The sequence below is a fragment of the Asparagus officinalis genome, chromosome 3 (genome assembly GCF_001876935.1).
Source record: "Asparagus officinalis chromosome 3, Aspof.V1, whole genome shotgun sequence".
NCBI classification, from domain to species: Eukaryota; Viridiplantae; Streptophyta; class Magnoliopsida; order Asparagales; family Asparagaceae; genus Asparagus; species Asparagus officinalis.
In genome coordinates this window covers 109,132,453-109,144,668 of record NC_033796.1, presented here as the reverse complement: position 1 = coordinate 109,144,668, position 12,216 = coordinate 109,132,453, and the positions used below count along the sequence as shown (strand labels likewise).

The 12,216-nt window shown below is 42.9% G+C and overlaps 1 protein-coding gene across 1 annotated transcript in view; it reads right to left on the bottom strand.

The window, feature by feature from the left end:
• The window catches only part of LOC109835580 (ribosome-inactivating protein charybdin-like), a 19,840-nt gene that overhangs the window by 5,294 nt on the left and 2,330 nt on the right, over positions 1-12,216 (bottom strand). Inside the window, exons 3-4 of the mRNA XM_020403547.1 lie at positions 9,542-9,678; positions 1,320-1,372 (exon numbers count right to left, since the gene is read on the bottom strand). Of these exons, the coding sequence (XP_020259136.1) occupies positions 1,320-1,372; positions 9,542-9,678 (190 nt within the window). The remainder of the gene's footprint in view (positions 1-1,319; positions 1,373-9,541; positions 9,679-12,216) is intronic.

Below are 12,216 nucleotides of genomic sequence, written 5' to 3'. Positions count from 1 at the left end.
TGTGGATTTAGGGGGTTTTTGCCTTATTACCCAGCCTTAGGTGGCTGTAAATTTGCTTCTTGATTTTTAGGGATTAGAAGTATTTTGTTCTTACTTTATTTATCCAAAAAAAAAAACAACAAATTTAGGGACAACTGCACATTGACCCCCTTAATATAACGCTTTTAAAATTATTACTCATGTAGTTCGTTTTTGGCAAAAAGGCACTAAGTGAATATTTGAACCTTGAATTGGAAAGGGGTGTTGTACGCAGCGGAAATTTCGGTAGCACCTCTGGTGCTCGACAAGAGAGTAGATCTTAACTAAATCCCTGTTTCATAAAAAAATAAGAACCAAAAGTAAAATATCTCAACAAAGTGGGATATCAGCTCTTCCTCTCATCAGTTCTAGGACTGACTTGTCGAGGGAACCTGAACTCTCTATTACAAATCACAGCACAAACAATCAATTTTAACGTGGTTCGACAAGTCGCCTACGTCCACGGGGCAAGGAGGGGGGGGGGGATCTACTATTAGAGAAAGAGAATATAAATGGGTTTATAATCACACAAATTAAACCCTCAAACTAACTCTCCAATCTCTTACAAATATCTCCCTCAAAAGGATGCTCAAACCCTCTCAAAATCAGCACAAAACTACACAAAACTCCTCTCTCAAAGTCGGCTGCGTTTTTCTCCTGCGTTCTCCCCTTTTTGCACGCTGCCCAATCTTGCACTTGCACGCAGCCATATTCTCCCCTGCTTTTCTCACCTCCCCAAAAAACCCTAAAAAAGATAGCTATATATATAGCTGCGGGATCAAAGAATCGTGGAAAAACAGTTTGTGGGCCACCAATGAAATCTTTTCACGCGGTTTGCTACCGCGTTCGTGGATGTGTGGCCCCCACAAGAACCACGCATTCATAATTCTCCATCTCGATGAAGTTTTCTCAAATTGAGCCGACACTAACCAAACCAAATGTCTCACTTGCTGCGTCCAGTACGAAGTGAAAAAATTCATGATAATGGACTCAATCCACAACAAGTCGAGAACCCAAATGAGAATACGAACAAACTCTAAACGTCGGTATCTACTCATCAAATCGGCTGCATCATAAAGACTGCCTACGTATCCTCTTACCCAAGGAATCAAGCCTCACGTAGTTCACCCAAATGGCCGCGAACGACCTCAATCCAATAGAAGAGTTTGCAATCCTCCTCCAATATCATCAACTCTGCGGCTGATAGCACCTCCAATGGCCTCAAAGTATAACGAATTAAATACCTCCACCTGAGGTGAACCAATGGCCATATCCAAACTACTTCTCAAAACCCAATTCACCATCTGTATCCAAAACCACTTTATCCCCAAACTGTGTCACCTTAGCTGGAATCCTAAACAATACAGAATGATCTGCAGCATGTGGAGTAATCTTCACCCAATGTGAAGTAGTATCACTCTCCACCTGCTGTGATATCTCTATGATCTGTCCAAAACTCTCCACCTGCTGAGAGTCAATAGGCTCTCTCATCGAAGCCTCATCCAATGTGACATTACCAGACCAAATATCCAATTGAGTTTTACCTCCAATCACAGCAGTTGACAACTCTTTAATAGGATGATCCAAATATGTCGAAACCTTAGTCTAGAAACTTTTTTGCAGACCATTGCTTGACAACAAACACCGATCCTTCTCCAACAAGACATGGTTCTCCAAATTTACGACCCTATCTATTTGCCCCAAAATTTCCTTTCCAACGAAGTGTCTCGAAATGCCGTGAGCTCGTCTCCAATACAGAAACAGGTCCATCTTGTACCTCCTACGAAAACCTGAATGAAGTACCTTCACCTTTCTGCCAATCTCACATTTCTTCAATCTGTTAGAGACTACTAGGACTTTATCCAAAGAGGATTTGGTTGCAACCCAAACACACCTAGAACAACCACAAACAAAGAAAACCAAAAATCTATTTCCTCCCAATGATGCCTCCTTGGAAGGCCCCCCAAACATCCATGTGAACCCCATCTGAAAGACACTCCGTGCGGTGAATAGAGGTGTCAAACTTTACCTTGGTCTTCTTGCTCACATCAAAGTGTTTACTGGATTTCAAATTGCTGGTCGTTGCACCCATCTCCAAATCAACACTGGAATGACAAAGCCCCAAATGCCGTAGTCTAGTCGAATCAACAGAAGTCGCCAGCGCTCCACCTGTCATTGTATCTCCAATCAAATATACATGTTATTCCTCCTGACATCCTTCATCACAATCAAAGAGTCTTCCATGATCTCGAGAACCATGTCCTCAACACGAACCTTCAGACCTTCTCCAACAAAAGCGCAAATTGAGATCAAGTTCTTCCTCAAGGAAGGAACATATCTCACATCATATAACTCCCTAACAGTCCGATCAAATATCTTGATGCGAATTCTTCCTATCCCAAGGATCTGGCATGCACAGTTGTCTCCCATGTACACTACACCACTATCCAGCTTCTCAAAACTGGAGAACCATTCCCTTCTAGGACACACATGATAGGTCGCACCACTATCCAACATCCACTCGGATTCTTCCGAATAGCTACATGTAGGACTGATAGAAAGCGAATAAATAGAAGTATCAGAAATATTACCATCCAATATAACGATATTTGCTTCTGATGATGGTTGCTTGCCTTTTCCCTTCTGCTTATTCTTCATCCATTTGTTGAGCTTTGGATAATCTTTCTTCCAATGACCAGTCTCCTTATACCAAGCACACTAATATTTTCCAACTGTAGGATTGTAAAACCCCGTATTTTTATTAGAAGTATATGTGAATTATTAGTGATAGATAATTCTATTATGGTAAATGACTTGAGGTCATAGATATACTTGATAACAAGTTATCAGATATGTATGAGTGTATTTTTATAGAGTTTTGTGCATTGGTTTTGGCAAATTAGCAAAACATGCATGAATCTAGAAAACGCCGGCTTAGTCGACTCATGAGTCGACCTATGAGTCGACTTACGAGCAGATTTCGAGATTTTTCAGTTGCGGGTTTGGGTGAGTTTTCTTTCGGGTTTTAACCATATTATATATATATATATATATATTACCCCAAATCAACCCCAAACCCATCAGAATCCCAGAGAAACCCTATCCCCTCTCTCCCCTCAAACCTTAGTTTGTTTTTGGTGATTTTTGGGGGATTTTCGGAGGATTTCAGCGGGTTTTGGCGAGGTGCAGCGAAGGGAATCATCCTCTCTCGGATTCAGGAGTTGTTCTAGCATACCAGAGGCGAGTAATATCTTACCCAGCCCTTACCCACTATTTGTATAGTTTTCTTTGAGATTTATTTTGAATTCTTGAGCCTAAAATGTATTTTTGTGCATAAAGATAAATGCTTTATATTATGAGTTGCAAGATCTACATTTTCAGTTTAATAAAAACTCACTAACGTTTTTGTAATGTAGATCCAGATCTGGAGTTAGTTTTAAACATGTGTTTCTTTGTGATTTCTTTGTTTTTAAACGTTTTTAAACATGGATAAATATGTTTAGGGTTTTAATGTAAGTTATTACATGCAAATCTTTCGTTTCTGTTGGTACACATGTGTTAGAATCGGAAATATTTTGTTGGACATGATGAAGAAGAACTTTAGATTTAAAATTTTCATATAAATCATCGTATGCAGAAAAAACTAGGAATTTTCTGCTCAGTCGACAAACGAGTCGACTTATCAGTCGACTGATGAGTCGACCAATGAGTCGACTGACGGGAAAATTTATAGTTTTATGTTTTGTTCTGGTCGACCAATGAGTCGACCAATCCCAGTCGACTCACGAGTTGACTGATGAGGAATTTTCTAGCTTCCTTGGTTTGGATCTGTTTGGGTTGTTTCAGTTTAACTGAACCTGTTTATGCTTGTTTATTGTTGTTGCGTGCTTTAATATAAATTAGGAGTCGCCTCGAATAACGGGTAATAGAAATTATTTTTAACCTGTATCTTTACATGTGAGATGACATGCGGACATGAGTTTAGGTTTGCACACCGAGACACGTGAGAAATTAGGGTATATGCATCTGTTCATATATTTCATCTAGTCCATGTGTTAGACAATTATGATGTGTAGTCCATGTGTTGAACATTTATCACATTCAGTCTATGTGTTGGACAATTTTTATATGCAGTCCATGTGTTGGATATCCACTACATCTAGTTTTAGTCCATGTGTTGGACATTAGTTTAGACCTTGAGATTGACACTGATACTTGAATAGGATGGACATGACACTTATGTGAGTTACGACATGACACCGGATTTAAGTTCTGAGATGGATTTTTCTTCTTTTATTATTGTTCCTGTATTAAATTTCGGGTTTGGTATTTAGGGATTTACAGTTTGAGATACAAGGTATATACATGAGGGTTTCCTTGTTTGGATTATTTCGCTCGACGTACCTATGCTCGTGTTGTAATTTCCTAACTACTAAAACCCTCTTATCATTAGGGATCTACAATTTGAGCTACAAGGTATATACATGAGGGTTTCCTTGTTTGGATTATTTCGTTCGACGTACTTAAGCTCATGTTGTAAGTTTCTAAATAGGATCAGTGATTTTATATATATATATGTATTTCTTTCCCTTGGGGTTGGTTGTGATGTTGCTCGCTAGCGCTTTGATGCTTGTTATCCCTCCCCCTTTCAGGTAACGAGCCATGAGCCCGGAGAGTCGCAGGTTGATGGCGATGCACTTTAGCTTCAGCTATCTGTTTTACTTATATTTTTCTTTTGAGCTCCACTATAGACTTCTGTTTAGACATTTGAGGATTTTATTTCTAGAAGTTGTAAACGATGTGTGCGTTATTTCCTCTTATTCAGACATTTTGTATTTGAGACTTGTTGAGAACTCCAGTTCATTTATTTCAGACATTGACTTGTACTTCAATATGTTAGCTGATGAAATATTAATTTGATCTCTATTATTTCATCAGTTGATTCTAGTATTATCTTTTACTTGCTTTTGTACCTACACCTATTGTAGGCTGTCTAAAAATAATAATAGATAGCTGATTCCCCGTCAATCACCCATCATGGAAATTATAATCTGACGACTTCTAGAAGGCTACGACTTGAAGACTTTCATACATCAAGGAGCTAAAGCAAAGATTACAAAACGACGATCTGTAGCAACGCTCTGACAGTAAGAGATTACAAATCGACGGTCTCTTCAAACCAAGACGTGGAAGTCCTCCCTACGTACCATCGTCAAGGCACAATGCCAATTCAATCGCCTACGCAGCCTCAACCGCTGCAAACACAAACGCAGCTTCTTATGTGAGATGATTGATCTTGATGGTTGCGACAACAACATGACTAACATCATATTAGCAACTATTAGAGATGCTGATGAGCGGTGTGATGATTTTAGAAAAGCAGGAAGATCTAGAGAAATGTGGGCAAATATTCAACATACTGAGAAGTACAAAGTCATGCAAAGAGATAGAGCGTTATTGAGATGCCTCAATTGTCACAAATGGCCTGAATAGGACCTTCTCGAATGATCATTGGTGTCATCCATATATAAAGACAGAAAAAGGCAGCCACAACTTTACTGTTCGCAGTTCAACCGCTGCCCAACGCAGCTCTATACCGCTGCCAGACGCAGCTTCAATCATCACCAAACGCAGCTCCATTGCTGCCCAACACAGTTTATCAACTGCTGCCAAACGCAGCTCCATCGCTGCCCAACGCAGCTTATCAACCGCTGTCCAACGTAGCTTATCAACCGCCGCCCAACGCAGCTAATCATCGCTGCCTGACGCAGCTCCAATCGTTGCTCGGACGTAGTTCTAACCGACGTTGAACGCAGTTCTATACTGCTACCAAACGCACCTTCAACACAGCTCAATATCGCTGTAGAACGCACCTCTAAAGGCCGCGTTCGAACATAGATCCGATCATATTTCCCAGAATCAGAGAAAGAGAATCAACTCTTTACACAGTCTGGGGAATCAACATCCACGGAGGAACTCCAAACCGTCGATACTTGGCTTATTAACCGAATCATTTTCGGTTCGAACAACTCTAATACTGTCATTAGAGTTTGTTGCTTATTCTGAATCATAAAACTCGTCAAGAGTTATCAACAAGACAAGACCGTTGTTCCAGTGAGTATAGATATTCGGATCGTCAACGAGAAGCAAACTCGATGCAAGCATTCGAGGGAGGCATCTCATCGCTACCAAGAAAAAACCAGAATTAAACAAAGGAGAGAAGCCCGATCATTCTCTTCTCTTTTGTAATCAGGAATTCAAATTGTAATCGAGAGTTGAGAGAATTGTAATCATTCTTTTTCTAAGCAGTTAGAGAGAATAAAATCAAGTACAGTTCTTTTCTTATTTTCTTGTTACAAAATTTCCACCAAACAAAAGATGGCGACTCCGCTGGGGACTAGCTTCTCTGAAGAAGAAGTGGTAGCGCAATCCGACGTTCACCTCACTAGAACCACGGTCGAAACTCTTGTCGTGGAATTTGACCAAGCCAAGTACGAGGAGGCCCTCTCCTCTGGATCGCTTAGCCCTAAAGCTAGGCAAGATGCCTCTAAGAGCTTTAAAGAGGTCTTAACTGCTGTTGAAACACCGAAGAAAGCCCTCTCCTTCGGCAAAAGCCTCAAACTTGCTCTACAAGTTGAAGATTCCACGCCCATTTCGACACGGCGTATATTGGGATGCAAGAGGCCTATGACAGAGAAAGGCTCAATCAATTCCGACGACGCTGCAGCTAAGGCTTTGAAACAAGCCAAGAAAAACGCCGCTCGAAGACGGAGAAGATCCATCAGACGAGCATATCTCCGTGAAAATCAATCCCTGGCCCAACGCAAGGACTGTGTTTCCGAAACTCTGCCCAAGCAATGTGTTCATACTCCAGAACGCACCCTTCGAGGTAATGAATCCAATTATAAACCTCGGGTGATTCAATTTAAACGCGACCCTCAATGGTGCGTTGTCCAATCAAAACACAGCCCTGCTAAGGTAAAACAGGCACCTCAGGAGTGCGTCCAAACAAAACAAGACCCTAAGAGGTCTGTTTCATCAACTAAACGCAGGCCAAGGCCTGGTGTTTATGGATCACAACGCGACCCTTGCACTTCGACCTCCGAGTGCGATGTGGTTCGCCAAGTTCAAGAGAATCGACGTGGGTTTAAGATTCACGTCCGACAAGAACCAGTTTTACCCACTCAAGGATAGGGGGTCTCATCCCCGAAGAAGAATTATCCTCAAGTCTCTGATTTGCGAGAATTACTCTCCAGAGAAAAGCCAATGCAGCAGGCGAATCATTCTTGCCATTGTGAGAGGATTATTTCAGCAGTTCTCTCTGAGTGTCAATGTTGCGCACCTAAACCCCGACAGTTGGTGTTCGACAGATTGGCGGATGTCGGGAGACCTACCAAGAAATGACGTCGCCATAAGAAAAAAGATTCTGAGACCGAATACCCTCAGGTCACCATCAACATGACTGGCAGAGGGAAAGCCTCGTATCCTAGTTCTGATGAATCAGAAAGGAGTCATTCCCCGACTGTTCGGGAAATATGTGACGAGTTCGAAGGAGTATATCGACGTACTCGGTCCCGGACAGGAGCTATCCGCCCAGTAGACTATCGAAAGCTGGCCAAAGGAATTACTACAAGTGATGGACACTCGGCAATAGCTGAATCTCAATCTTCAAGCTCTGTTGGAGCACAAAAAGTTTCTGTTTACATGACGACGAATCCCGAGGACATAGCTAAGAGAGTGGATGAACATCATACCATGCTTCAGGCACAACAGGAGACACTTCTCCAATTGAAAGATATGTTCGCCCAATTTCTCGCTGAAAAAGGGCAAAAACCCGAGTCTTCCCGGAGGACTACGTCAAAAGGAAAGCAGAAGGTGCACGAACACTCAGATCGTGAGACTCACAACTTGGATTCTTCTTCTGACAATGAGAAGGAGATGGAAAAGGAGCCGCATCCTCAGTCAACCAAAGTCGACGAGCTAGAAGCCCGCCTTAACGCAATGGCTAACAGAAGCGAGCTTCGCGAGGAAGGAGTGATACGGCCTTACCCTGCCGAGTGGGATACAGCTCCTTATCCGCCAAAGTTTAAGGCTCCAACATTACAACCTTTTGATGGTACAGGATATCCAAACCAGCACATCTACTACTTCAAGTCACAGACCGGAGATGTAGTAGCAAATGATGCCATCCTGACACGCTTGTTCATCGGCACCCTTAAAGGAGTGGTCTTTGAATGGTTCATGAAACTGCCTGCTGGATCTATCCAAAAATGGGTAGATCTGGAAAGGCTGTTCTTAGCCAGATTCTTCGAAGATGATACAGAAGTCTCAGTCCCAACCCTTCTCGCCACTAAGCAAAAGAAGGGAGAATCTATTAAAACCTATGTTGAAAGGTTCCGCAGCATGGCATTGCGATGCCCATCAGGTATGACTCAATCAACTTTGGTTAAAACTTGCAGGCACAACTTGCAGACGCAGCTCCTCGCTCAGATGGGGGTAGCAGAATGTCGCTCCTGGAGACAATTGGTTTCGCAAGGAGAGCAAGCTGAAGAGATTGTTGCTCGGATCAAAGCTGAAGAAGAGCCACAACCCAAGCCGCAGCAGCAACGCAATCAGAATAACGCCCAGCGGTCTAAGGGAAAAGAGACTTTGGCAGCTGACTACACGCAAGTACCACCACCTACTAAGCAGGGCAAGACGCCCAATCAGCAAAGAGCACCTAAGCAGTATTCATTCAAAGAAGAGCATGTGGACACTCTGTTCCAACTACTTCGGAAGAACAATAAATTGCAGCTCCTTGAAATCAGAAAACCAGATGAAGCAGGTAAAGTAGATGACCCTAATTACCGTCGCTATCATAGGTTCTTGGGACATCCTACCAGAAAGTGCTATGTCTTCAAAGACATCTTGCAAAATCTGGTAAACGCAAATGTGCTCACCCTGAAGCCCGAACAGAAGACTGTATCCACCAACCTGATTGCGGTCCAGTTCGGTGACTTCCCTCCTGTAGCTACTGCAGATGGTGTCATTCCCGTCCATAAAGGGGAAATGCACTTAAAGAACACCGACTTACACAACCAGAAGGACAGGGGGTTGGTCCCTCTCACTATCTCAAAAGGTAAAATTATGTGGGTCCATCCTGACCTAATCGAAGATCAGCAATGGACAAATACCTCGATCAAGAAGAAAAGAGGCAAGGCCAAGTCATCCAACATGATTAGCCCCTCTGTTAGTGAGAATAATGACCATCTTAAACCTCTCACCGACTCAGAAGAAGAGAGGATTGTTTTATCAGCATACCCCGAAGGCAACCCTGGCACTCGGTCAGGGAAAGCTTACTTAAGAGACTACGGCCAGAATGCTCAAGAAGCTGAAGAACAGCCCCTAGACGCTGGGGGTTCTGTACCAAAGAAGCCTGCTGACAAAGGGAAGCAAAAAGATCTCCGGTTCAACAAAAATCTTCACCCTGGCGAAACAAGCGCTCCTTACCAATTCAATGTGATGGCGCAGTTGGCCAACATACCTGCCAGGATCACCCTTTATGAGCTCTTGAAGTTGTCTAAAACCACCAGAGAAGCTCTGATTGAAGCTTTGAAAAACACAGAGAGTTTCATCACCCAGGTTACTCCGATTCATGAAGCATCTGAAGATCAGTTCTGTCTGCAGTGTTCACAAGCAGCCAGAAGCCTACCCTGCATATCATTCACTCAGGAAGATATGCAGGTGAAACATAAACATGACAAACCCCTGTACTACACAGGATACATTGGGTCATCAGAAATCAGCCGCGTTCAAGTCGATCCAGGCTCGGCACTCAGCATCATGCCGTATAGAGTTATGCAAGTTTTGGGGATTCCTATGCATCGGTTGCATGCTACCCAAACTACCATCTTCGGATTTAATGCTAACAGCACTCGACCTATGGGAAAGATCAAACTCAGATGCCAGATCGGAGATCTCAGATCCGAAGTAGCTTGCTACATCATAGATGCGGACACGTCTTATAACCTGTTATTAGGGCGACCATGGATCCATGCGAATCACATTGTCCCATCTACACTGCATCAAGTCATGAAATATGTCAACGATGAAGATGAAGTTCGAACCCTGATTGCGGAGAAATACCCCTTTAGAGGAGTGGAAAACTTCCATACCGATTCAGTCTTCTACTCGGAATCACAAGAGAAAGAAGATATCGACAGCGGTAATGAAGCGGATGTCGAACCAGACCCGGAAGGGAATTGTCCCTGGGAGTTGAACTTTAATGTAATTGGTCCAGTCGAGAATAATAATAATGTACCGAGTGAGGGCGAGTGGTGCATTAATGAAGATTTTATTTTGGCGTACTTATCGGATGAATCTTTTAAAGTTGGACAAATAGAGAATGATCATAATGCAGGTACCAGCTCATGGCATACATTGCGTGCAGAAGCATGCCTCACATTGCCAATTAAGTCATCATTCGCTTCCGATGAAGAAGTGGAAGATGCACAAAAGGCTTTCTTCGAAGTCCCGTCTAAAAAGAAAGGGCAAAAGCCGATCCGTCTCGGTAAAATTAAACCTACACCACTTCGACGGGGAAGCTCAGAAGAAGATGATGGAGTTCCTCAATTTCATTACCATGAACCCAATTCTATACATTTAATGAAACGAATGGGGTATAACTTTAATGAGAAACAGGGTTTAAACTTCGGGAAAGGAAGGCGAACACCGATTCGAATGTCTCTCACCCCTGAAGGAAAACCTCCGGACTACTATCAAAAAACCGGAAGAGGCGTGGGTTATGTCACAACTCCGTCAGCCTCGGAAAATGAAATCAGTAACTACCTGCTGTTCGCGGGAAAAGTTGGTGTTTTCTTCATTATCGATGTCATTGCACTCAGTTAACAACTTTACGACGTTAGTGTTGGACCTTTCTTTAAAAACCTAACTGTGAACATGGTTTCAACTAGTCATCCAGATGAAGGAGTAGGAGGTGGCGAAGAGTTAGTCGAATTAATCGACGATCCTTGGATCAAACGTCTTAACATCTTATGGGATATGCGCTTCGAACAACGTGAACCACCCACTGAGGATAAGGTGATCCAGGTCAACATGGGAGATGAATCTAACCCCAAGCCTATCTTTATAGCCGAAGACCTATCATCATCTGAAAAGGAGGACCTTATATCTCTCATCCAAGAATATATAGATGTCTTTGCTTGGAGTTATGAAGATATGCCTGGTCTTGACCCGAAAGTGGCCACTCACCGTCTCAACATCGATCCGGATGCTAAACCCGTTAAACAACAGCAATGCCGGTTTCGTCCAGAGATCATGGAATCAATTGAGTCAGAAGTTAAAAAGCTTATAGACTCGGGCTTTGTTAGGGAAGAGCAACACCCAGATTGGGTGGCCAACATCGTTCCAGTTCCCAAGAAGAACGGTAAAGTCCGAATATGCATTGACTTCCGTGACCTTAACGCAGCTTGTCCGAAAGACGAATTTCCGCTTCCTATCACCGATGTCATGATCGATAACACCTGCGGTTACGAACGAATGTCTTTCATGGATGGATTCTCCGGGTACAATTAGATCAAGATGCACCCGGAAGACGAGAAGCATACTGCTTTTAGAACACCGCTGGGGGTGTATTGTTACACAGTAATGCCCTTCGGCCTGAAGAATGCAGGTGCAACCTATCAACGTGCGATGAGTGCCATCTTCCATCAACACTTACGAAAGAAGATTGAGTGCTACGTTGATGATATAGCAGTAAAAAGCCAACGTAAAGATGACCACCTTACGGATCTGAAGACAATGTTCGAGATCATGCGAGCACATCAACTGAAGATGAATCCGACAAAATCATTTCTCGGAGTTTCGAGCGAAAAATTCCTGGGATTTATCGTTACTTCCAAGGGAATTTCTCTTGATCCAGAGAAAGTGCGTGCCATCCAAGATATGCCACCTCCGAAGAATCTCAAAGAACTCAGAGGCTTGCAAGGCAGGCTGGCCTACATTCGAAGATTCATATCAAATCTTTCAGGGCGTTGCCAACCTTTCTCTAAGCTCATGAAGAAAGGAGTATCTTTTGTCTGGGATGGAGAATGTCAAAAAGCATTCAAGGAGATTAAGGAGTATCTTACCCAACCGCCGGTTCTTGTAGCCCCAATATCAGGAAAGCCGTTCCTGTTGTACGTGAGAGCCATGGAACAT